Source organism: Centroberyx gerrardi, chromosome 5 (assembly GCF_048128805.1).
Source record: "Centroberyx gerrardi isolate f3 chromosome 5, fCenGer3.hap1.cur.20231027, whole genome shotgun sequence".
NCBI lineage: Eukaryota > Metazoa > Chordata > Actinopteri > Beryciformes > Berycidae > Centroberyx > Centroberyx gerrardi.
Window position 1 is genome coordinate 29,365,745 of NC_136001.1, and position 26,332 is coordinate 29,392,076.

General features: G+C 44.2%; 1 protein-coding gene across 6 annotated transcripts in view; it reads right to left on the reverse strand.

Moving 5' to 3' along the window:
* The window catches only part of foxp1b (forkhead box P1b), a 98,671-nt gene that overhangs the window by 21,322 nt on the left and 51,017 nt on the right, over nucleotides 1-26,332 (reverse strand). For 2 of the 6 annotated variants that reach the window (XM_078283565.1, XM_078283563.1), the window contains exons 5-8: nucleotides 12,999-13,136; nucleotides 12,348-12,455; nucleotides 8,480-8,630; nucleotides 2,013-2,199 (exon numbers count right to left, since the gene is read on the reverse strand). In XM_078283565.1, coding sequence (XP_078139691.1) covers nucleotides 2,013-2,199; nucleotides 8,480-8,630; nucleotides 12,348-12,455; nucleotides 12,999-13,136 — 584 coding nt within the window. Of the gene's footprint in view, nucleotides 1-2,012; nucleotides 2,200-8,479; nucleotides 8,631-12,347; nucleotides 12,456-12,998; nucleotides 13,137-21,046; nucleotides 21,082-26,332 lie in introns of those variants that run through there. The other 4 variants (XM_078283567.1, XM_078283566.1, XM_078283564.1 and 1 more) reach the window with 4 other exon arrangements.

Consider the following 26,332-nt stretch of genomic DNA (forward strand, 5'->3'; position numbering starts at 1 on the left):
AAGGAATGTTTTGTGCTCACTTTGTATCAGTCATCGGTTCGTAGTAATTGCGTGTTTGAAACTTGGGTAATCCATGCCTAGTGGAGAGAGAGAGAGAGAGAGAGAGAGAGAGAGAGAGAGAGGGGTTGAGAATCACCTGCTTGGTTTTCTGACAGATCTAAGATACTGGGTGAATATTCAGGCCCAGATTGCCTTCTTCAGCGAAGCGAGTGTTAAACTGCTGTTGACGTCTTCTTTAATCTCTGACAGTGAGCGCGAGGCGGAGGGGTGCCAGCTCTTTGCGTTATGTCTTCTCCGATGTTTCATGGAGCCCCTCAGTTGGGACTTGTTGTACCTTCTCCCGCGATTGATGCTCACCTTGTTTGCTCGCTGGCGACGACGCGTGATGGAGTGAGCGTGTCAATATCCTCCCCTCTGATTAGTCTTTAGCCACATGGCAACCAGACAGTCAGCCAGGCACTGGATGAAGCACTGGAAGCCTCTGGATACTGTCAACTGTGAGAGGACTAACACTCTCCCAATTGAAATATATATTTTTTTTTTTCCAGCATGTGCGCGACTGTATGTGTGTGTCTGCGTTCGGAAGATAACGTTGAAACACAGAAGAGTATAAGCCGGTACAAATTTCTTTCGCAGGTAATATGGCCGTGTGAATCTATTTCAAACCGATGACACTACTTGGAAAGAAATGACTGCTTTGAATTTGCATCTGAGCATCAATGAATCATAGTGTTTCCCCTCGGTGTCAGTCAGCCAGATCCCCTCTGCTAGCTTGTTTGTCCCCCCACTAGCAGTCTGTGTGAACCCCTCTTCACCTCCCAAGGCCTGTTGGTTTAGTGTGCTAAACATGTTTTCATCGGCATTGCTTTCATAATGACACGTAGGTTTTGATCACTGAAACACAAGTCAGATGTTATGCAGTGAGCTCATGGTGCCTGGAGGCTCCTCACTAGCAGTTCAAAGATCAGGCTTCGGTGCAAGAAAACAAGTAAATGTGTTAGATGCCAAATTAATTCCTTCCTTAAAGACACAGACGCGGCTCAGAGAGCTCGTGGAAAATCTATAAATCTTTCAGAAGATTTAGTAAATGTCTATCATAGGTGATTTAGCTTGGTTTTGAAATGTCGGATACCATTCTCTTTCATTTAGCAATGAAACAGCATGTAGTAGCAACACCCGATGTTGGGTATGTACTGTAAAGGATATGTTTTTGCTGTCTTATAATAGTTTTCTGACTGTTATTCTTGTAGTGTTCAAAAGTTGTTTTACTGAATTGACAGGCGATGATTTAAGGGTGTTTTTACACGTCAACAATGTCCCAGTCTGAAGGGGACTTGAAGTGTTCAGGATGTGTGGTTTTCCGTTGCTGTAAAGACACTGGTAATCTGACTGCTTTTGAGGAAAATGCAGCTTTAAGTCACAGCTGCAGTTTCCTATGTGCAACTGACACAATACCACCCTTGACCCCCCTCATTAATAGCGTGGTGATTCCATTTTCTTTGCTGCAATCTCCTCTCCAAATCCCTCCGTTGCTCCCAGGTATTTCTGTGAAATTCCCAGCTGGATCCAGGCACACAGGAAAAGTGCCTGTGTTGGCCTTAATGAAAATAGTACTTACAAACTATAAATTAATATTAATCTGTGGGCAAAAGCCTATGGGGACGTGTCCATCAACTGAGGCCCGGTGAGAAATCGCAATTTTAAATGGGAATAGACGGCGCATAGGCCTCCTGTTTGCTTTGGATAAAGATGACAGTGAAGAGTATTTCACACCTAATAACTACCAGTTGGAAGTTGCATAAAAGAGAAGGTACGCTGCTTTGAAAAACGATTGCTGTATAAAGGCATTAGCTGTGGTCATTGTGAGCTCGTGTGCCTTCGCTGACCCATGGTCTCATTGTGAAAGATGTGAAGCGTATGCGTGCATTTGTGTGTGTGTGTGTGTGTGTGTGTGTGTGTTCTGGGGATTAGGAAAAAAACAAAAGAGGTGGCAGGGGGGGGGGGGGACTCACGCTTCTCTCTTGTGACTCATGTACTGGCCGTTGGTGGAGGCATGCTGGTTGAGGAGTGGGTTCTTTGGCGGTGCCGGGGAGGACAGGTCGAGGCCCCGGTGGCCGTTGTTGCTGCTGTTGTGCTCCTCCTTCACGTGAGCGTTCGTCACCTCCTTCCACAGTTGCTGCAGATCTGCTGGAATCATGCCTGAAACAAACAAATTGGATAATTAAATCAATTAACAGCTAATCCAACTCTCTTCGTCACTTAATTAAATCAAAGCGTCTGTAAACAAAGCCGAGTATTAATTAGAAAATATTCCACTACAGGGTAATGCACTGAGAGCTCGTGCCTCCTCCCTCCTCCCTGCCTCCTTCTCCCCTCCCCTTTTTCCTGTGATCTGAAGCGTGTTTGTATACACAAATCCCTGGCATTCACGCACATTTCATGCCCACAGTAAATAATTAACATCCAGACAAGGCATGAAATCTGAATAATCACCATCATTTTCTCGCAACAACAGAGACGGGGAGAACACACACAACAAAAAGTTTACAATAGCAACGCTAGAAAACACCCCACCCCTGCCTCCTTGAGAAACAGGACCCTGGGGTAATATTCTCAAAAGCGCATTAATGTGCAAAATACTTAAAGCTCTGCACCGCCTCCAATTGACACAGAAGACTTAAACCTCATTTAACAAGTCAAGCACACTGCAGCTCACACAGCCCTTTGAAAAAAAAAAAAAAATCCCTTGAAGACAGAAGACATTTTGCAGCGCGCTGGAAATACATCTACGGAGTGTGTGTGTTTTTTCTGCCTCTGAGTGACAGCGATCCCGACACCCAGGGCCAGATTGGGGATGAGGAAGGATAATGCTGTGTTTGTGCACCCCACTTTCCGTGTCTGGGAGAACTGAGCCTTTGTTTGCACACAATGTATATGTGTATGTGTCCGTCTATAGCGTGTCTGTTACCGCGCAGGAGAAGTCTGCTTTCATTTGACACAAATGAGGCTAAAGCTGATATGTAAAATAAGATTCAGCCTCATAGGCGCAGCTTCTCTGGCTATTTGTATTGTCAGTCAAAACATACTGCATTGGGGTAACCCATATTTTTAATAGCATATTGAAAGATCCAATAGCAGGATGTGTGTGGATTTGTATTGGGTATTCAGATCTGCGCTTAAAGCCGCATGTTTTAAGCATGGTGAAAGAAGCCCTTGGATATGTGGTGAATTAAACCACAGAGCAATGGGCAAGACCACTCGTTTAACATTACAATTAATTAAATCCATTCTCAAAATGAGCACTGGCAAATGAAAGATGATTTGCACATGCTTATCTCCTTGGGTTTATATTCTCCGGATTTTTCCCCCCCCATTTCTAATCACCAGCTCTATAGATACCAGAAGTGCTCCTTTCAAGCACCAGATTGTAATACATTGTGTGCAAAATGCTTAGTCTTAATTTATTCCTGTTGTGGAAAATAACTGTGAGGTGAAGATCTCAATACGATCAGCAAAAATATTTTTAATTTGATAAGCTACTAAAGATTTTAATTATGCTGGTAATGGAGAACATTGGCCTAATGAGGCGGAGGACTCCAGAGAGACGCAGGGGCTAAGAACTGTGAAATGAGTCTGATAGGATTGCTGTAAATTCACACTAGATCGTTTGCATATCAAAGAGCAGGAAATGATTGCAGGACAAATCAATAACCTTTCCACGTTCCAAGGAGCGTCTTTCCTCATTCGAATATTTCAACACGCTCCCTCTATTCTGCCTGCCTGTATTCTCCCTTATTCTCTCCGATGCCTTGATGTGCCCTAATCGAAGCGCACGTCCATGACAGGCTAAACATGCTTAATATTGCGCCCTGCGTTAAAGCATGCTAATCCACTGGTTGTTGCTTTCCAGCTGCATTATTAAGAGACCCCATTGTTGTTTTGATGGTGCAAGGAATCCTTGGAGCAAAAGTTTTTTTTTTTTTTCTGTGATGGCTGGTTTGGAAGGGGAAGGTCACTGGTGATGCGAGTGTCCTGCGCTCCGACAGCGGGAACAATCATTTTCCCCCCACTTGGTGCCCGGTGACAGTGGGCGATGTATTTTTAGCCGATGTGCTTGACAGGGCGGCCCACACTGGCTCAATTACCCAGCAGTCCTGGTGACCCCGACACCACTGTTTACTCAGATGAAACCGCAACGGATAGACTGGTCTGATGAGAGGGGTAACGGAGTGGGACCAAGCTGTCTCTTTCTGGATCTAGTCCGTGGTTTTATTGCTCTCTATTTGCCTCCTCTCTCTTGCTGCTCCTATCTAACCCTAACCTCATTGGACCTCTTCAAACTGTAGCAACAGCTATGGCTCATGATTCCACATAAATGACAATAAAATATCATTACACAAATGTCTCAGAGGGTATTATGTTCGGTGTTTGGACAAACTGCATTGAGCTTCTTCTGGAGAGGTCCCCATCTGATTACTGTGGGAGACATAATGACATTGATCTCCAAATCCTTTTTTTGGGCCCCCAGTTCGTCCATTCTTTAAATGCCAGATTGGTTTATCTTTCCTCTTTCCATTTTTCAACACAACTATTCCACTCATTACGACTGGGAAATACGGACAAGCACTTTAAAAAATGTATGTTGTTGGGACACTTGATTGATCACCGGCCTCTCAACTCAATTTTACCTCTGCAGGTAGCTCTGGCACCGAGACAGGCCGAGCTCTTCAACCTTTTCCTGTCCTTGTCCCCCTGTACCCAGGTGACCATGTTCAAGCAAGCAGAAAGTTGATTTAAGGCTCATAATGACATCAGTTGCAGGCCATCATCCCGCGAATAAAAAATGGCCCCCAGTGCTCCCGGCTCTTTAAACCGGGCTGTTACTTCTCACACACAGAGTCGGTGCCATGGGGGGACAGTGACACCGCTATTAGTTTATTGTTCCGTCAGGCTGGGACCTCTACTGCACCCCTGTTTATGTTGCCGTAATCACTGGCCTGCTGATATGCACCCCTTAGGCCTGAAATATGTCCTGTCCTAATGCTGCAGGAACTATTACCAGTAGCCCACTGCTGGATGTATCAATCACTGACAGGTCAGCCGCATTACCCACCGCTGTCCCTGATGTGCCGCTACACTGTGAGCACTTCATGGCTCGCCACATTCTTTGCTTTCATATTACCGACAAATTTGTCTTGTCACTGTCCCACTGGCCGCTCCTAGACAGCTTAACTGATGTTGTGCGGCTACAAAAACTCACTCTCTTACAGAGCAACCTGGGAGGGCGTCGGGCCACAAAACACACTTTAGCCAATCAGGATGTGCGGAGATAGGCGAGTGCTGTGATACACACACACACACACGCACAAACACACACACAGACACGGCACCTGAGCAACGTGGAGTTATGCCATTGTCTCACTTACACTCTGATCAGGTCAAGAGGAGAGGCTTTCTGTGGGGAGGGGGGGGGTGCTGGATCAAATTTATATTTATGAGAGTTATATCCTCCCCAAACACATTGTTGTAATTTATAACAGATACCGTCTGGCCGCTTCCAAGACTTTGAACATTAATGTCAAAAGAATTTACCGCAAGAGAAACAAATTAAACTTCAGATAAAGTGAGCAATTGTTCTTCGCTCAAAACTGCTATCTACAAGTTTATACTTAATTAGTTCTATCACGTTTTTTAATTCGTAGAGTTAATTCAATGTGATTCTTCAGTCCATCTATTTGGAATAAGAATGACTGTAATCTGTCTCTGCCGACAATTTAACTAAGCAGGAGACTGAAACCAAAATGAACTATAAACTGCGTTGTTGTAGTAAAACACTCTCGAAGTACACATTGCAGACATCCTTGTTTTATTATTATTCATGTTACAATGACCTAAAAATTGCAAAACTTGTTAGTAAATTAAATGTCTCAATACATGACAAAAGGCAACAGTGCAGTTCATGTGACAGCAGTGGCCTTTTCAAACAATTCTATTGATATCTACATTTTGAAATGAAAGAAATAAAAATCATCAGTTAAAAGTCACGCCAATTCATTGCCCCCGAGTCTGAATGCATAATCACCACAGCCCAAACAGAGCAGATCAACTCATCATTTCCGTTGCAGTGCTAACTACTAGCTGGATATTGTAGATTAGATCTGAGCTCTATAGGCCTGGCCCGTTGATGCATGAAAGAGTTTAGCGATGTGGAAAACAGAAAGGTCATCAATAACTTCAAACAGTCAAGCAGAAAATGTGTAGAATAGGAAGAGAAACTGGGGGCCCGAAGCCTAAGTGTTTTAACAGCTGTCCGAGACACAGAGTTAACATCAATGGATTCCAAGGGCAGACTAACCAGGTTTGACTGGATGAAACAAACTGAAACCAACCAATTTTGCGTGGTGAGATTCAGTTCCTCATTTTGATGTTTATACAAACAACGCCCAAGAGAAATTATCCCCTCCACTGTATTGACAACTGTCTTATGAAAAATAGTAAAATACTAATAAAATACAAAATACAAAATACAAACTAAACTCAAAAGTGTGTGTCTAAGAGCGTAGGCGAGATACCTTGGAGGTATTTGACGATGACACTAGTATAAACAGGATGGACTGTTGTGAAATCCAGTAAAAGTACAGTACTTCGCCATATCTGGTGTAATGCTTTACTCAAAGGGTGTGTGCATGTTTGCCAGACATCTGACATAGGGCAATTCAGCAAAGCACACTCACAACACAGCAGCCCTCCACGCCTGCGCCTATGGCAATCGTCTGCTAGCGGATGAGTGATTCCATACCCAGTCCAAACAATAACACGACTGTACAAACCCTGTTTGTGTTTGCCCATTACCTAAGCACCCCCCCAAGCCCTCCCGTTTTATCGCCCTTATCTTGTTATTTCAAAACTGTTTGTCTTAGCTGGGAATGAATAGTCAATGTCATGTTCCAAAACCTCTATGAAGGCGTCTTTGTCACGGGGGGAACCGCTCCTTAAGAAAATATTAAAGAATAAATAAAGAAATAAACTTCCTGGCCAAACAAGTATTGACTCCCTATCAACTAACACAAGGTTTCACAATGATAGGTTCACTGGAAGTTTAGGAACAATAGAGCCAGTCTTCCTCCAGGCTACAGGGATTGCCACCAGGATGCCAATCATAGAGGCAGTAGGACAGAGAGTTGAAGGACAAAGCATGGACATCAGACTCCCCTTCTGCACATCGGTATATTTAACTTCTACTGTCACCAAGGAGGTGGATGATCATAGAAAAAGCAGCACTTTCAACTGATAGTACGCTAAAGCCAACAAGACTGCAAGGGTGTAGACAGTAGACCGTCCCGGATAAGAGGGAGAGTAAGCTGCTCTTTAGTGAATGGGGGAACCGGAGAGTGAGGCCTTGGGAAGATGAGCAACTGTAAATATGTAAATCCTATTTCCTGTGTCCTGAGTCAGTGTGACTATGTGTGTGGTTAGGCGACATAGTAGTGCATTGTTCACTTTGACTGAGCAAATTTGTACAGGTAGTGTAGTTGTGCAAGAACAGTAGCACAGCAAACAGAGTAAGCAGACAGTAAAACAGTGAATATGCAGTATTTAGCGAGGGCAGGGACAGAGCATAGCAGAGATACACCAATACTTGCATCAAATATCAGGGTGACATTAGGCTAAAACAGGATATTGGTATCAAAAAAATACCCAAAGCTAAAATGCCACACGAAGAGCCCTATTTGACATCAAGGCAAAGCAATCTCCAAAAGGGTAAGAACAATAGGAGTTTCTGAAGGCCCAAACCAAACCAAATATATCTGTCCTGAAGCTTGTAATTTCTGCCGGAAATTCAATTAAACTTGACCATTTTCATGCCAAAAAATAAGCATTCAGTGTTTCCACCAGAATTTTATTCTTGCCAGGGTGGAAAAGCCTCTGAAACAGCATTTCGACCGTCATGGGACACTAAAACTCTCCATTGAAACCCAGACTAATGAAATTCTTCAGCAGCTCATTAAGGCAGGGTGAGGCAGGTTTCACTGCAGGTTTTACAGACTGTTGAGTAAAATTCTCCCACACCACGCTGCTATGATTTCTCTAGTCAGACATCTGATATAAAAATGCTAATGATAATGCTAATAATACTAATACTCATACAAGTAATACAAACATTATCTATGGTCAGGGAGGAACCTCCATATAGACAACACTGACTGGCCAATGTATGATTTTTAATAAAAGTCCAATATTGGCCTGAGTCTAACCTTGTCTCTCATCATTTTTGTCTTATTACCTCCAGTCTAATGTTCAGTAAAAGTAGTGGGTGGGATTGTAACTTGGCATAAATTGAACTTGCACTCACAATTGCACTGGAGGTGACAAAGATGTATCGGTTCATCCCTTGATGTAGTTTTAGTGCAGTGCTGGAGCTTTGACAAAGCGGTGTAGTGCGGTAGTATAGTATAGTACAGTGATAGTGAGTACTGACCCTGAGTGAGGGAGTGCAGCGGCAGGCCGGTCTGGCCAGGCTGGATAGTGAGCAGCCCTTGCCTCTGGAGGTTGAGCAGATGCTGCTGCTGGAGCTGCTGGACCTGCAGGAGCTGCTGCTGGAAGGCCAACTGCTGCGCCGACACCTGCTGCTGGGGGCGCACACCCACACACACATACATACAGAGAGAGAGATAGAGAGAGAGAGAGAGAGAGAGAGAGAGAGAGAGGGGCACACCATCAGCAAACACATATATTGGGAAGCATAGGAGCCAGCGCAAACACGTAAAGTTGACATATAAGTTTGTACAATACTGGATCCATGTAAGCCCGCAAAAAAAACATGCAAATTCTAAGTTCAAACATAATGTATAGATCTGAATTTGCAGACAAGGTCACACAGTTTATAGTTAAGAATGTAAATTTTAAAACGTACTGTATCAACACGTGTTTACACATGGAAAACCAAAAAAAAAGAAAAACCGGTTAATGTACTACTCACGCGAACACACACCAAACAGTACACTGTAATTTTCACACATTTTTCCTTTAGTGTGGGTTTGTCTAGGCACACTTAAGACAGGTAGAGTATACATCTCTCTCTCTCTTAATTAACGAGGAGTCGGGAGGCAAATGACAAACAATGAAACAACATAGTTAATCATTCATAATAAGAGCCACAGGAATTTAATTACAGCCATTCATAATTCAGCAAACAACGTGTGACTAAATCAAAGTGCTTAATAACCACCCCAGCCACTCTCACAACTCTCCCAGGCATGGCGCTGAGCTCAGGGATACACTCTTCCCCCAACCAGCGCAGCAAGCTGTGCTAAATCACATACTCTGGACTGACTGAGGAATAGCTGTTTTGTTGATCTAACTGTGCTCGGGCTATTGCAGCGAGAAGAAAAGAAATGTTTTAGTGAAATACGGGGTGCATCTTTTTGGACTTGACCGGCGTTTGAGAGTTTGGCTCTGGGAAGTGAAACGTGTGAACTTGCACGGGATGAAAAAGCGATGGAGGGAGGGAGAGAGAGAGAGGAGAGAGGAGAGGAGAGCAGAAAACGGACAGGAGAGAAAGTCAGAGAGAGTCAGAACAATAAATAGGAGGAAATTATCTAATATCCCCAATCTTCTCTGAATCAAAACAAACCGAGAGATGCTATTTAGATAACAGGGGTGGAGAGGAGAGAGACGACTTTTAACCCTTTCATTAACCCCCTTTCTCGACAGACCCTCGGCCAACTCGCATGTATTGTTACCGACTAAACAACAAGTCGAGATAAAGATCCACTGGGACGGAGCTTACCTTGTTGTGTGTACTTTCTGACAGATAAGGAGGACCAGATAAAATAAGCACGCCCGAGAGGGTACAGGATACCAGGCCTGAATATGAGTATACAAGGCCAGTTGTCAGGCGGGTGGGGGGGTGCGGGAGAGGATGGGGAGGAGGGGGCATTAAATGCGGCGCTGGGCTGCCAAGCTGTGCACCGCGCCCTGTTACCAAACACAGGATACACCACTTTGTTTACTTCTCACAATTGAGTGCATACAAAAAAGGTCTCGGTGCAACGCGGCTGTCAGGTCACCCGCCGGCGGCTCTGAAACCACTGAAACAGCCAGATAAAACGTCTCCCCTCCGCCCACCCCCGTTCGGCTTGTCAAAAGGGTCCAGCGGCCTTCCCTTCCCCTCCCTCTCCCTCTCCCTCTCCCTTCCCCTGCCCCACACCCAGCCTGCTGCTCCGGCACTGGCTCACTAAAAATAAAGCTCTGGGCAGCACTGGTCTAATATAGCTAGGAGGGTCGTCTCATTGGATCAATCCGATGAGGGGGAGTCGGCGCTTTGACAGTGGTGGTGGAGGTTCATGATTCACGACTAACCGCGTTCATTACGGCGTCCTGTGTGATCTAACCCAAAATGAGAAAACAAGAGAGCGAGAGAGACAGATAGAGAAAGAGAAGAGAGAGACCCGATAGAGATCTCACAGGTTTCAGTGAAATTCGGTTTACAGGTGGCCTGTGATCTCCTCTGATCTGTCCTATTTCTGAAAGGAGGTTGCTGCTTTTTCAGCGCGAGAGAAGTTTCTCATGTCTTCAGTGGCTCTCTGTTCTCCGGCTCCTGCCTGACAGCCTGAGACAAAGATAATGGTGCTACGGGGGTGGGAGTTCACAGGGAACAATGTCTTTCATCAGTACGCTAAATAAATAGAGGGTGGCTTTTCGGGGGGGAAAAAAAAAAAAAGAAGAAGAAAAAAAAACGAATATTGCAAATGAATTTAACTCTCTCCCCTTCAAATTTCTTTCTTCTGGTCTCATCAGCTGACAGGAGCTCCTGTGCGCTCCCAGCACGCAGACACATTAAAAACCCCAGACCCAATAGACCAAATAAGAGGTTAACAAGAAGTGGCACAAGGGAGAGAAAAATACAGTCCCTGACAAATGATAAAGAGTGGCACTGGCAGGCCTTTATTGTCAAGCTTCAAATATAAAGTTAAAGATCTTTGAAAAACTAAATTTTGATGTCTTTAAAATAAAAGAGGCACAAAGCAACAACAGGGGGTTATTGTCTGGCAGCCACAGGGGAGTCGCTGCATAATTCTTATTCTGTCTTTTGATGGCTGCTAGAAATGCGATTGAAAAGAGAGAGAGTGATCGAGGGAGAGAAAGAAAACATCGGCAGAGGGGGAGAGACTCTCGAGGCTGCATCCATTTCCTGTGATCATACATAATACGCTTCAAAAGTTGTTTTTTCTTTTTTTCTCGTGCTCCATTCAACTGATCAATTGCACCTCCTTGTGCCCCCCCTCCCTCTCCCCTGCTCCTCTGGTGTTTACATCAGATGCGACTTGGTGACAGGCCCTATCTGAGGCCGAGGAGCTCCGCTGTCATGTTGATTTATGGGAGCATCACGCCACAACTTGTCCAAACTGAAGCCCGCAGTTCATTAATTAGGGAGCTGCGACTTTGAAGTTGGTAGCTTCGACAGTTCACGAACGTGCGTGAGTGTGTGCGCGCGGGGATGTGTGTGTGTGTGTGTGTGTGTGTGTGTCTGCTTTTAACATTTGACTTAATTTTCTATGCTTTCTCTCCCTTCCTCTTCTCCCCAAACGTGGAACTCAATGGGGAAAAGAGCAAAAATTCCCAGATTGTCTTTGAACTTCTTTTGACCGCACAATAATCATTTTCTTCGTCCACAGTGATGCCTGTATCCGCCAGTCATTAACACGCATTAAGCTGCTGCCTATGAGCAAGCTCTGCTGTACTGGAGGGAGCGAAGGAGAGAGAGAGAGAGGGGGAGAGAGAGAGAGAGAGAGAGAGAGAGAGAGAGATGGGAAAGAAAAAAAAAAAAACTCAACACAGGCAACAAAGCTGGGAGCGTTCTCTGCACTGATATCTCACAATTACATGCCTTCTCTCCCTCTGCCATTTCCATGTTAATTACCGAGGAAAGCCTCTCAGATTTATATGCTCCGTGTTCCTGCCTTTCTCCCTTCTGCCTTTCATTATGTCCTACAAGAGGCTCACGGGAACGGTCATCTCTTTGTTCCACAGGACACTTGTTTACTTGAAAAAAAAAAAAAACTGGCCCCATCGTTTATTTCGTTGCCTGAGCCGTATCAGTCCGTTGTCTTGGAAAAAGGGACACCGCACTCTTGGTACAGTATCATTCAGTTGTTGCTATTTACCCAGCGAGTCTGACATGCTAATCAGAAGCATGAGTGCACTTGATTCTCCCTCTCTCTCCTCTTTCCTCTAACCACAGGCTGGAAGCAGATGGGGTTGAGGGAGGGAGCACACATGCCTTCCATGCTCTGTCTGGCTGACGGGGCTGGTAATGGCAGGCGGTCGGGGTGATGTCAGCCTACCTCTTTACTCTGCTTGCTGCCTGCATGCTGCTGCTGCTGCTGCTGCTGCTGGAGGAGCTGGAGGTGGAGCTGTTCCTGCTGCTTCTTGTAGAACTCTTGGAGTTGCTGCTGCAAAAGAGACGGAGAAGAGAGGAGGGCGACATGTCAGCAAAGGGATGGGGGGTGGGGGTGGGGAGGGGGGGTGGCTCAACAACCAGTCAGTCAGTTAGTCAGTGTACATATAAACTCAGCAGTGGGTTTTGGTTTTGTGAGAATTTTCAATACTTTGAGGAATGTTGTCTTTGAGGCTTAAAAGGGAGCAGAAGGGTTCAAAGTGAATCTATCTGTGGGAAACACTGTCTATATATGTGTGTGTGTGTGTGTGTGTGTGTGTGTGTGTGTAGATTTTCAGTCCAAAATGAGACATCCGCCATTTCAAACGTGTGATGCCTAGTCCGACAAAATGATTAATGACACAAAATTAAAATAGATTATGGCTCTTTTTAAAAGATAGTAGGTAACTCAAGTCTTGGGTTGAAAAATGATTACACCCTTACAGACTGGATCCTCTATGTTTTAAATACACTGAATGATGAAATTCAGGTAATGATAATATACGGCATATATATTGCTACCTATCTCTATGCAGGTTGTTGGTGATGTTAGTTGTACCTGCTGTAACATGAGGGCCTGTTGCTGCTGGAGGAGAACCTGGAGCTGCTGAGGGCTCAGGACCTGCTGCTGAAGGATCTGCTGCATCTGCTGTGGAGTTATCACTTGGGGTGTCATCATAGCCACTGACACTGGAACCTGCAGAGACACACGCATGTGCAAAAAAAAAAAAAAAAAAAAAAAAAAGAGGACAGCTGTCAAACAATTGGTCCACGAGTGCATACACAGTGCAGAAAAGCCACCGATCCTCACACATGGAGGAAAGAGACGGCTGCAGTACGGCGGAGCGCTGCACACTGCTCAGAGGAAACAGCTAAGGCTAGTCCGGCCCCTAGCCTGAGACTGTTTGGGTCTGAAGAAATCACCAGGAGTGTCATCTTGGCATGTTACAGTCTACCCCCCCCTCCACCGCCACCACTGCCAACATCCCCCCCCCCCCCCCCCCCCCCCAGTCGTAATGACACCATGCTAGACTGAGGCGGACTAAAGGACACAAGACGGCCAGGCTTGGATCACACGCCTGTGGAGAGTCAACAACAGCCAGCCGTCCCCCGCCCCCCTCCCCCCCACAGCCGACCTTCAGCAACAACACCCCCCCCACACACACACACACACACACACACACTTCTCTCTCGCAAACCCCTCAACGGCATCGGACATGATCTGCAATCTGTTGTGATGCTTCTCAGAGCTCGCCGTTTATACAACATGGCAAATATGCCATACCTGAGGACGTGAAAGATCGCCTCAAAATGCTGCGGTTCCCTCTTTGTGCACGCACGACATGTCATGTGAGAACATTTCATTAGAAATGCTGTCAACAGCGATCTATTAATGTGAAGATATAGAATGCCTGGAGGAGGAGCCACGGTGAAGAACACGCAGGCCTCTAACTAACTCCCAGCAGAAAGGTGTGAGTGCATGACTCCTCAAAACAAGTGATTTGTTGTGACACCGAAAGAGCCCCACAGTTGTCAGGGTGCCTTAATTGCTCCGGCGGCGTAGGGGACTCGGAGTGTGTCTGGATGCTGCCACTCACTGCTATGATGTGCGATACCATTAAAAGCTCCTTTCGCTGACATTTGGATGACAAACAGCGACTAAGATGTACTTGATAGCGCTGCACTTTTGCGATTGTTAACATGTTTTGGTGATGGTTCTTTTGTGTAAGCGCGTGCGCACGCGTACACGAGCGTGCACGTGCCAGTGTGTGTGTGTGTTAAAATGTGCTTTGTGTCTCGCAGGCTGATGTCAGCGGCTGATCGAGCAGACATTACGGGTGACAGTCTGTCTTCGCCAAGGTTACCCAAATTGTGTGCCGGCCTTATAGCTAATGACACCCCTTTGAATTTTTCATGCATTTCTGAATGTAATTTAGCTGTTTAGAATCTCATCCGGCTACTAAGGGGCTTCTCTTGACACACACCCTGCATGCATATCACCTTATTCATTCTCCCCACTGTAGCATAAAACAAAAACAAAGCGGAGCCGTAATGAACAGCTTGTACTGCAACTGCAGAGGAAAGGGCAGTGATGTCAAACAGGACGGACCAGCTTTGATGCTTCCAGTTAACTTCATTGAGCAGCGCTGTACTACACTGTGCAGCGTTCTTCCAGCCCAGAGAGAATGGAGGAGGCTCAGCCCCACCCAGGACTAACACACACTTCACATTTCTCATTTCCAGCGCCAGACGTACGAGCACGAGGAGGAAAATGCAATATTAATTCCCCCCTGTATTATGTCTTAATATGCAGTCCATCTTGACTTTTGCACATGGCTTGTCCTGTCATTTGCATAGCCTCGGCCTCCCGCTTCCTAATTTCACAGTCATTATCCACTGAAGTCCTTTTTTCTGGGCATCACTAATTTTGATGAACTATTTTGAAGGTCAACCAAGCAGCCCTGTCTTGCTGACACGCAAGCCCCATACACGATGTGATAGATATGGCCCGTCTGCACCGCTGACAATTACCCCCCACACTCACCGAGGATAAATAATAACGGTCCTTTTTTTAGATGCTTTACATTAACTACATGCATTAAAAATCTACTCCATACTTGACATGCTATATTTTTTACCACCACGTTAAGGCTGTAAATTTAGCCTTATTTTCACATGTATAATCATTTTATCATGCTTCTTTGATGTCACATTATATAGAGTCTGACGTGCAGAAAGGGAAAATAAACTAAAATTAACACAGAGGTTTTACACACTTTCACAGCTCTCAATAGCTGACAATTTCATTCCAAATTAGATTGAGATTTCATTCAATTTAATTGTCTTTATTTTTACACCTTGGGTGTATATCTCATCATGGCTTCACACCTCGCCTTGTCAGGAGCGTCTGGCTCACAGTAACTACAGCTAGAGCAGCTTCCTCCCTGCACAGCCCCAGCAAGAGGCTATTACAGACCCCCATTTTATTACCCATTACTACTGAGGTCATTAGCAGCAAGAGGGATTGTATGCTTCTTAACCTATTGATCAATGTAACTACTACCATTTAATCCTGTGCTGAAGGAGTGAAAATCTGCCTAAGACGGGGGGCTATTGAGGAGAAGGGCGGGAGGGAGCACTTTAACTGAAAAATATTGCCCTGGCCGCTGTATCATGCCCATTTAACGCAAACACAGGACGCCAGTCGCCATTTAGAGCACTCCCATATGGTGCACTCCCTTATCTCTTGGATAACATCATGACTCCAGATGAACCACAAAAATACATCACCATCTAAAGATAGTCTAAAAGGAGACTCGCACTGGGCTAATAACTGGAGGGATCTTCTGAGCCCAGCTCTAATCTACTCCACCAATATGTGGGTGTGAAAAAGAGGACATTCTGGGCATGCCAGAAATAGCTGACGTTTATGAATTTCACGAAGGTGTGGTGCTCTCCAGGTGCCTCCCATACATAAACATTCAAACCTGGAACATTCTCACACAGCTGCAGAGTGACTGGAGGCAATATACTCTACCAGCACAGGCCTGCTGGCCAAACACACACGCACACACACACACACACACAAACCTGAACTGAGGCATGTTAACTGTCGCAAGCACATACAGGCACATGTACAGCACATAATCTATAGGAGGAACAAAACCATATTTACTATACACACACCAGGGCAGTATGCATGCACCACATGTACAATATAAAAACTGGGCATTGCATTTTAAAAATGTTTCAGTACAGCATTTATTCATTCAATTATTTTGTGTGTTCTTGTTTGTATTTCAGAAAAATATGAAAAAATAATACATATATATACACACATATAATTGGAAAAAAATGTAATATTCCTTTTTGTCAGAGTTAGCAATCTGACACCAATAGAAATGTATTTATCATATCGTATTCCTCTGCATAACTTGTGGCACAGGAGAACGTTCATGTTCAGAAAGCACACACACACACACACACATGCATGCACACACACACCCTGGTACACACACACACACACACACACACACAGTGTAGCGTTTGTCATTAAAGGACACCTAAGCCAACTTCTCTTTGTGCGTTACCACTCAAGAGAACAAGCACAAAATATGATAATCTAATGAGGGAACACAAGCCGCACATCTGACGACGTCGGTTAGTCACTGATTCAGAGTTAATGAAGACGCTCCGTCTCCCCCCCCCCACCCCCCCCACCCCCCCACCCCCACCCCATCACAAGTCAGAGGTCAGAGCCTGGTGAGAAGGAGTAGGGGTGAGCCGGGCTGGCACTGGGATAGCCTCTCTCCCTGCACCGAGGCAATTAAGGAGAATAGAAATGAGGGAAAGGAGGCCAACATCAGTGAGAGCGGAGCAGACGTTTAACTGGCCATGAAGGTGCAGGTTAGATGAAGGAGAGAAAAGAAAGAAAAAAGAAAAAAGAAAAAAAAAAAGAAAGAGAATGATCAAATTTTCATTTGCGCTCCCTCGGGTCATCTTGTTTTGTAGGGGCATCAAATGGAATGGAGAAGTAAAGAAATAACAAGCCCTTGAGAAATCAGAGAGTCCAGTCCGTTTGATGCTGATGTTTTACCTTGGCCTACAGTGGCGCAAGGGAAGCAGCCAGCGTCCTGACTACGATCCTCTGCATGAAAATGTCGCCGAAATGAGGATTTCACGGGAGCCATTGTGCTTAAGTGATGTGTGAACATAATTAGTCGTCGACAAGATTGGAAAGACTAATTCCCCATCATCCATTCAGGTTGATTGAAATCTCTGAGGTGGAGAGCATTTACGAGAAAAACAAGCACATTACCTTCCCATGTAAAAAAGAAAAACATATATATACCAATAACCTTTCTCTTCCAACAGTAATAATAATAATAATAATAATGATAATAATTAAAATAAATATCTCAATTAAATCAAATGTCATATTTGTACATAACACATTTTAGTAAGTAAGTCTGGCCTATGAAATTTAACCAGCAGAGGACAGAACTATCCATCCCTGAATGTGTTAAGACCTCGATCATTTTTCTCCGTCATCCACATTCAAGCTGTTTTAAAAATGTTTACCATTCAGATAAACAGGATAATCACAGTCGCATTTTCTCTCCATTTGCTATATATATATATATATTCCGTATTTGGGGGGGAGGAGGGGTTGGGGTCGAAATGATTCGCAGCAACTGTAAAAACAAAAGTCAAGATTGCATTTTAATTAACTTTTCAACTACAAACAAACAGGTTTTCAGCGGGGTCGGGCCCAGCGTCGGGTTTAAACAAACAAACTGCACGGCAAAGTGAGCGAGGCTCTCACCCCAACAATAACAGCTGAGCTGCGTGCCGGACGCTCTTTCCCACACTGGAGGCGGCCGCCAGTGCAGGTGCCCACTGCTGACTACAGAGCAGAGGGCATGGTCCCCCAACACACACACACACACACACACACACACACACACACACACACACACACACACAGCCACAATCTCTGAAACTGGAGTGAGAGAAACAGCATCCTTTGCATCGCCACTCACACAAAGGTCTATCAGTTTACAGTAGCATTCATCTTTTTCCAATAACTCAGCATTATATATTTCAGAATATATGATTTCAATCTACAAGGCAAATTGATAACCAGCTGTTTTCTTGTACAAAAAAATCAACAAAAAAAACCCCAAAACACCTTTGTATTTTAGTTATTTGGAAGTGAATGTTTCCTCACAAAAACATTTTCAAAATTCATTCAGGTTCACAGAAAAGCTTGAGTGCTTCTTTCCATTTTCACATGGGAAACTCTGATGACATCCTCCGTCGCTCTCGCTGACCTTTCTAGCCACACCCCCGAATGCATATTCCACAGCCAAAAGGCACTTGACTTTTGAGACCTGGCTCACAAATTTGGGGTGACAACTGCCGTCCAACACACCGCCGTTCACAGCCGTTCACCTTCCCCGAAAACGTCCCACTATCACTGTCTCTGTGTCTGCTGCATGCCCATGATCTATGGTCTACCAGCTCAGCACGGTTACGCAACACTGCATGTCTGTAGATGCATTATTTGAGTCGGTTGAGATTTAATTAAGATCACAGTCTCTAAAATCCCTTTCAAATGAAACTGTACCCAAAGACAATGGCTGACACATCCTCATGCAGATTGTTTCTATTCTCTGCACACCAGCAACGCAAAGCTAATCCTTGTTTCCATGACGGCAGACAAGGGGGCCACAAATTGTGTTGCTTCTTCATGCTCCTCATGTTGTCTTTAGTGACTCATAAACTATACAGCCAATTAATAAAATTCTATAAAAAAATAAATAAATAAATAAAAAAAGATATTCAATGTCAGCAGTTGGTTTACATTATGAATTATGATGAATCAGGACACATCATATTGTGGTTTAGTTCCACACAGCCCCACTGATTCAGCCATATGTTTTTGATGCAACTTGTCAATACTATCACTGCCTCCATCGTTTTAAAATATAGGTCATGATTGAGATGAGTGGTGAAAAAAAAGTACGGTCATCTTTTTGCCATAAAACACTCTACACCATGTAATCACATCATTATCCTACCATCTCAACCCTTTGAAACGCATGGCATCTCAAGTGTAGAGTTAATCTTCCTATCTGAAACAGAGACGCACACTGTAACCAAGTACTCCAAGCAGTAATACTCCTTAAAAAAAAAATGTATGAAAGCCGTTTTCAAGTAAAAACATGTTTTAGTCTGGAAAGCCAGTGAACAACAGCAGAGAGCAGCTGGTGGCTCACTATATCACTGCTAAACTATTCCCCCTTCTCTCCTCTCTCTCTCTCTCTTTCTGTGCCTGCCTGCTCCACTACAAAGCAATGACCATCCCTGTAAAGGATATCCCAGCAAGCTGTGGGGCTCTGGCGGCTACCCCCCTGTGCCCCCCTCTCCGGGTACAAGGCTAATATCTGGTTGCCTATGTCATGGTTTAGAAATGACAGGTGCTGGCAGCCCCTCGCCTTGACAGGCCACTGCACAAATAACGCCCCTGCCTGAAAGGGCTAATGCACTACTAATGAACAATAAATCAACTTTGATTACAAACTGTCAACCCAATCAGCTCGCACTCCAGCTCTCCCAAACTGCGAGTCCCGGCACAGCTGCACGGCATTACGGTGCACGCTGCCCTGTTTAGGCTTCGCTCTCCTCCTCCTCCTCCTATTCCTCCTCGCCCATCTGATCTTCACCTCCGCCGGCTCCGTCTCTCCCTCTTTCCTTCACTGCCACACTCACCCACTTCCTTCACACTGACACAAGCTGCTGAAAACTTGCATCCAGAAAAGTGACCGCCGCACGGCGGGCGCAGAGAATGGAAAACAATACTCGAAAAAGTGAAGCGAATGCTTTTCGGTGCTTGCATGAGTGTATTACTTAAAATCGTTGCAGTCAGTAGACTTGAGGTCATTAAACACCACAAAGTCAATAGCTGTCTTCTGTGTAAAATCTCACGGCTGCCAAGTAGGACTCAAACTCCACAACAGGAAAAAAGGAGGAAGATGACGGAGGTACAACTTTCCCACTTAAATGCACTCCGTAATCCCTTTACTACATATACACACACATGCACGTGCGCACACACACACACACACACACACACACACACAAACATTCACACTCCCTAACTTTTCAGGAAGATATGAGCGCTGACATTTGGAGTGACAGCGTGTCTCTAACGTGGTTTTGTGGTGACGGTGTCAAATATAGAGCTGTGCCTCCCTCTGTCTTAATTCACTGTGACATGGTGAGGAGAGTGAGGATTAGTCCAGGCCATAGCCTGAGAGCAAGCAAAGTCTGACCAGCACTCACTAACTCTGAGACACACGCCATAACAAAATACACAACCAGCAAAACCCCATACACAACAACAAATAAAGGTCTCTCCGTACAATTTAAGTGCCTGACCCTGAGAATAATAAATACACTAAAGTAACAAAATACTAATTTTGTGGGGGAAAAAACAGTGTAAAAGACAAACCTGCCTCGTGCTTTTCCTAGAACTTTCCATAATTCAAACAACATACGGTACAGGATCCTGCTTAACTGGTTAGCTCACTATCAGCAAAGTAAATGAAACTAAACAAACAGTAAAATGGCAGTCAGCAACTTACTGTAAAGGCTTAGCAAATACAGATACTAACAAACAAGCAAAGTATATGAACTGTTGCTTAAACGCATTTTAAAGGAACTGAAAGGCTCCATCTATAAATACCATCAACAGCACAGCAGATAAACAAATGCACCTACAGCATACACACACTCTTAAAAAAAACACAAAAAAACAGCAAATTCTGCTACAATAAATATACTATAAATCACACTTGCTTGCTGTGTTTCTACCACCAGGACAAGCCTGTACACTGTCAGTGTCTCAACGGCACAGTAAACCCTGGATCACTTCTCCTCTCATACAAACTGCATGACAAAATTAACCAATTACAATGATAGAACATCAACAATAGGCAGACAATAAGCCTCCTTTTCTCCTTTTCCCTGGTCAAATTAAATTGTCAAGTTTTTTACACAAGAAAGCTGGCAAAATCACAAAAATCAATCATATTGACAAACCTGACAAACTCCATTTAGCTGGCAGGGTAAACAGAGTGCCGGGCCGCGCGGTGTGGAGTGAAGCAGAGCGGAGAGCAGAGCGGCAAGGGAAGAGAGAGAGAGAGAGAGAGAGAGAGAGAGAGAGAGAGAGAGAGAGAGAGTGAGCGAGAGAGAGAGAGAGAGAGAGAGAGAGAGCGAGCGAGCGAGCGAGCGAGAGAGAGAGGCAGGCAGGCAGGCGGATGAACAAGCGCTGCTGTGCTGTAGAGACTCCAACCTTCCTCGGGATACAGACAGATTGCACGCGCAAGGTTGCTCCCTGGCTGACAAGATACAAAACTATCCAATCAACCACGCCCTTCTCCACCAATCACAACCAGCCCTCTAAACATAATCAATTCAAATGGGGCCACACAATGGGGTGCCGCGGGCCGGGCTGCAGGTGAACCCGTGCCTTTGTGTGGGGGCCCCTTTAAAAAAAAAAAAAAAAGCCACAGTTGACGGCTGTTAACCCTTTGACCCCTGCCGGGACTCCGGCCGTGCTATTGAAACAATGGGAGCCTAAAGAAAGAGGCCCTTTAATTAAACAACAGATAAGTAAACACAGCTATCCAGCGGAAAGAAAGAAAGAAAACTGGCCCCGCTATCAGCCCCTTTATTGTTCTGCTAAATGGAATTGTTTATAGTGCCAGCACAAAGAGCACAACTCATTTCACATGCTGAAAACAACAAACGCACCAACAATCCAGACGCTTTGTAGTTGTTTGGGCTTGTTGTTTTTTTTCTTTTTTATTTGTATTTCCCAAGTTGAGACAATACCATATGTGAGTACTTCATTTTAGAGTAAAATAAGATATTTATGAAAACAATGCTTGTTTGCTTTTCCCCCACTAATGCCATGTGTACACTTACACCACAGCACACAACTATTTGCAGTGTACCAAGACACGTTTGGGTGTATTTGTTCATTGTACCAAACACAGCAACATAAACTTTTAACAGTTTTAAATACTTATCCTACAATTTGGCCTCAGACGAGCTAAAAACCACTTACATTAATAGCTAACATCACGCCAGCTACCAGGCAATCCGTCCAACTCCATCCCAATGAGAGCAATTAGCTGTCATGATATCATCACACGCTTTAACACCCATGTGCACTCAGCAAGGAGAGAAGGCAGCAGAGGAGAACAGGACCCTGCCACCTACTGGAGATCTGACTGAACTCACCAGGAGAGAGAGAAGGCAGCACGAGATACACTGGCTCCTGTCAACCTACATTTTCCTCTCTTTTGACAGTGAATCTAACCTTTCCAATCTCTCTGTCTATCTTTTACATTTTCATATGTTTCCGTCTACAGTATAACTTCATTTAAAAAAAAAAAAAATTGGCAGGAGCTATTTGTCAGACTGAATTCTAATAAGAAATAAAAAAAAGATCTGATTCACTTGTTACAAACCTGTGCAACCTATTTAGGATACAATTCTAGGAAAACAAAGTGAGGCAGGATTAACACCTCACTTTGTTAATTACCATGACAATAAACACAAAGCAGAATAACAGAGCACTAAAACACAGCTCATATCAACAGCTATAAACGCTTGGCCAAGGATGAAGGAATGTTCATGGGATGCATTCCAGTCCGCAAACACACTGGTAAAATAAACAGAGAGCCTGCATAACAAGCCACCGCTCTCATCTGCTAATAACTAACAATGAGCTTTGCTAAGCTGGCCTGACCTATATAAATTATTGACTGGGACACCTCAAGTGTCAAAAGTGACAATTCCAATACATATCGTAGTGAATAATTAAGTGGAAGAAAAGGCTCTTTATTTTCTATCTGACACACTCAAGACGGCTCACACAAAAAGACAGTGACATGCAGGCATGCACTCGCAACTGCACGTGCACACACACAGACAGACACACACACACACACACACACAAAGTGGTTAGGCTGTGGCCACACTCTTCTCCCCCGGCACTCTCCCTGGGGTGGCATGTCGGCGTATTCTCAATAAAACACCTTCTTAGCAGTAATAGGCCACTGTTCTCATTTCAACGCTCCCAAAGGCCTCATGATAAATTTAGCAGACACACAGTTCAAGCTTCTCCTCTCACACACTGTCTCTCTAATCCATTGCCTCTGTGCCTGCGCCATGTACAATAATTACACATATGTGTCGATGTGATACACACTCTATATAGATTTTTTTTTTTTTTCCCTGTGTATGGAAAAGCATCAATATCCTTGAGCCTTGAACCGCCGTCCCCTGTGATAGTTTACGGAGAGCACTGAGCGATTGTGCTCATGACAGAGTGGATGACATTATAAAATACTCCCATTTCCTGCTCGAGTTAGAGTGAAAGTATGAGTTAATGTCTGGTCTGGCCCGGGCTCTGCTCTGGCTAAAGATAACGACACGGCTCCGATTACAAAGCCTGCCCAAAACACTAACACAGCCAGTGAATGAGCTACACCAGCATGCCAGGCCAGTATCTAACTCCTGCTACAGTTATAGCAAGAGAAGAGAAGAGAAGAGAGGAGGTGGAAGAAAATATGCCCATAGGTTTTCTTGAAAGGCATCGGTGACCTGGGCCTTTGTCATGAGAAAACAAACACAGTCTGTTTCCCTATGTGTGTGAAGTAAATCATTGTTTACTGATGGAGGGCGTCAGCAGGGCAGGTGTGGAGCCTACGCAAACAACAGCTGCTCTATACACTATTGTCAAGGCAAAAAAAAAAAAAAATCTCACAAATCATAACGTCTAATCCTCGTTTTATTTTACACATTTCTGTTAGAACTTGTCAACAGCTTTCTATTATCATCCAAGTCAATGGAGACTCAAACCATTTCATCACAGAAACAAGCAACACAGCCTTTTCTATTGTGTTCTATAAATTGCGGCAAATCTGAGAATTAGCGAAGCAGCAGTTTGAGAGGGACTTGCATTCACATTCTGTGGTTTTGTGACCCACTGACTTGCAGGAGGATGCTGTGCAATTTTTCTACAGCTCTAAAACAATAGCAACAAAAACCTTTTTGATGGACCGAAAGAAGTGAAGTGTTTTTGTTAGTGAACAATAAACAGTAGTTCCTCAGTATTTCCATGCTGAAGACCAAAGGTAATCAGGCCTTTCCCGTCCGAGCCCCTAAAAAATACTGTCATCTTTTAAATCACTTACTAAAACAAATTTTAACAGACCAGCATTTGTTTGATTTGTTTTTCCTTGATTTGTTTATTTTATTCTGGCTGTATTTGCCTGTTTGATCTTTTTGCACCCTTGTTTCTAAATCATGTGAAGCATTTTCATTATTTACCATTTTTGAAACTGAAACTATTTTTGAAAAAGTCCAATGAAATAAAGTGCATTATGAACATTATCATTATCATTATTATTGTTATTATTATTATTATTATTATTACAGGATAGTGAACCCACCCTTTAACATCTGCAATCTACCAATAGTCCCTTTGATGCATGGAATAAGTCATATTTGGAGTGAATGAGGTTATCACTCAAAGCGAAATGGAGTTACGGTAAGTCACGCCTGACTCAACGTGTTCCTCCTGGTCTATTATGTATGGGTTTGGTTATTTACTTTTAATTTCAGCATTCATGAACACATTGTTTAGTCAGCACATGTGAAGTCTGTATTTGCAAAATATTTCCTGAGGTGATATGCCAGCCAGCGTATAACGGAGCTTGTGTTTTGGCGTGTACTGTCTACTGTGGTTTTTCACTTAGTCAAAACAAGAACACTTTTGGGTTTGAGCAACATCGATTTACGGAGGTGGGGGAATTTCTTGCCTCTTATTGTTTGGTGATCTGATTCATATTTGATTTAATCAGAAACTATATTAACATACAGACTCGCCACAGCATTTTGTTGAGCAAAAAAGAGTGATACAGTGTGGGTTGTGGAAGGGCAGTTGTAGAGTAAAAAAAGAGTAGACTTGGACACTCCGGTGCAGCAATGTTGAATTTTAAGCCACAGAAAAGTTTGTATGAAATGCTTGTTATTGTAATGTTGTGTCACAGATAACAGCAAAAAGCATTTATTACAATTACACTGATTCTTAGAAAGTACGAGAATCTGCTAAACTTGGTGCCGCTGGTCATCGCTTTTTAAAGAAGGGTTTCAAGTAGGAGGGAAGGTAGCCTACAGCCCCACTAGCCACTACGGCTAACTGTTTAGCTAACCCAGTTTGTTTCCAAACCACCCAGTAAAATTCCTCAACTGGAGGTAAGAGATGAAGATGGGGTAATCATTTTGTTCATTCTTTTCCTAATAATGCAGTATCCAGTATTTCTCGCACTTAATGTGAATTTATTTTGCCTGTTAAGGTAAAAAGAGAACGCAACAGCAAAGAAATCACAGATCTAAGTTTTCCTCGCAGCTTTCCATAGAGCAGTTATAGCTACATGGATTACGGGGTTGTGTACTATGAGGGCTTACTGTACAATGTCCAACACAAATATACATCTTCAAATTATGCCCTCATGTTGCTTAAGGCACTTCTGTCTCTGGAGCTCTTCTCATGCAGTCTGAGAGAGACGATTTTCCTGCTCCCTTCTCCTAAAACAGGGTGAAATGCCTTGGTGGAGATGGAAACCGTGAATCGCCGAGCTGTCAAAAGTGGAGACAACATGCCTCATCCAGATGAACACACTCGTCACTTGTGAGAGAAGAAGCGGCATTGTGAGCTGATGCCGAGTTGAATGCACCTTGCATAGCTGTTAGTGTTTATTAATGCTATGGTTGACTGTGCATCCATCCACCCATTCACCCCTCCCCAAAGGGCGTGTGAATCACTCCAAACAACACATGGCTGACATCAAGATATAGTGCCAGAGGATGATTCAAAGATACAACATTTTTTGGGGGGAGTGAGTGTGTGTGTGTGTGTGTGTGTGTGTGTGTGTCTGGGTGGATGAGTGAGTGGGTGGGGGGGGTTGAAAGGGTGCACAGCTTGAAGGGAAACATCAGGGCTCAAATGAAAAGAGGGTCCTGAAAATGGCAGAGTGGCTCCCAGCGCTGTGACTGGAGTCAATCCGACAGTCATCGTCTCGGCTGGGAGAGAGCTCCTAACACAACAGCCCCCCGATGCCTGCTCGGCTGCATGGAAATAGGAGGGATGACTTCATTCTGACAGGATTATCCCAAACCTGGTTCTAATCTATACAGTACACATAATACATTTTTACAATATGACAAGGAAAACAAGCGGCGGAGGAGACGGCCTGATCCTGGGGTCCCGCACGGACACGGGACTCGGCGTTGTGTTGATCATTCCTGACA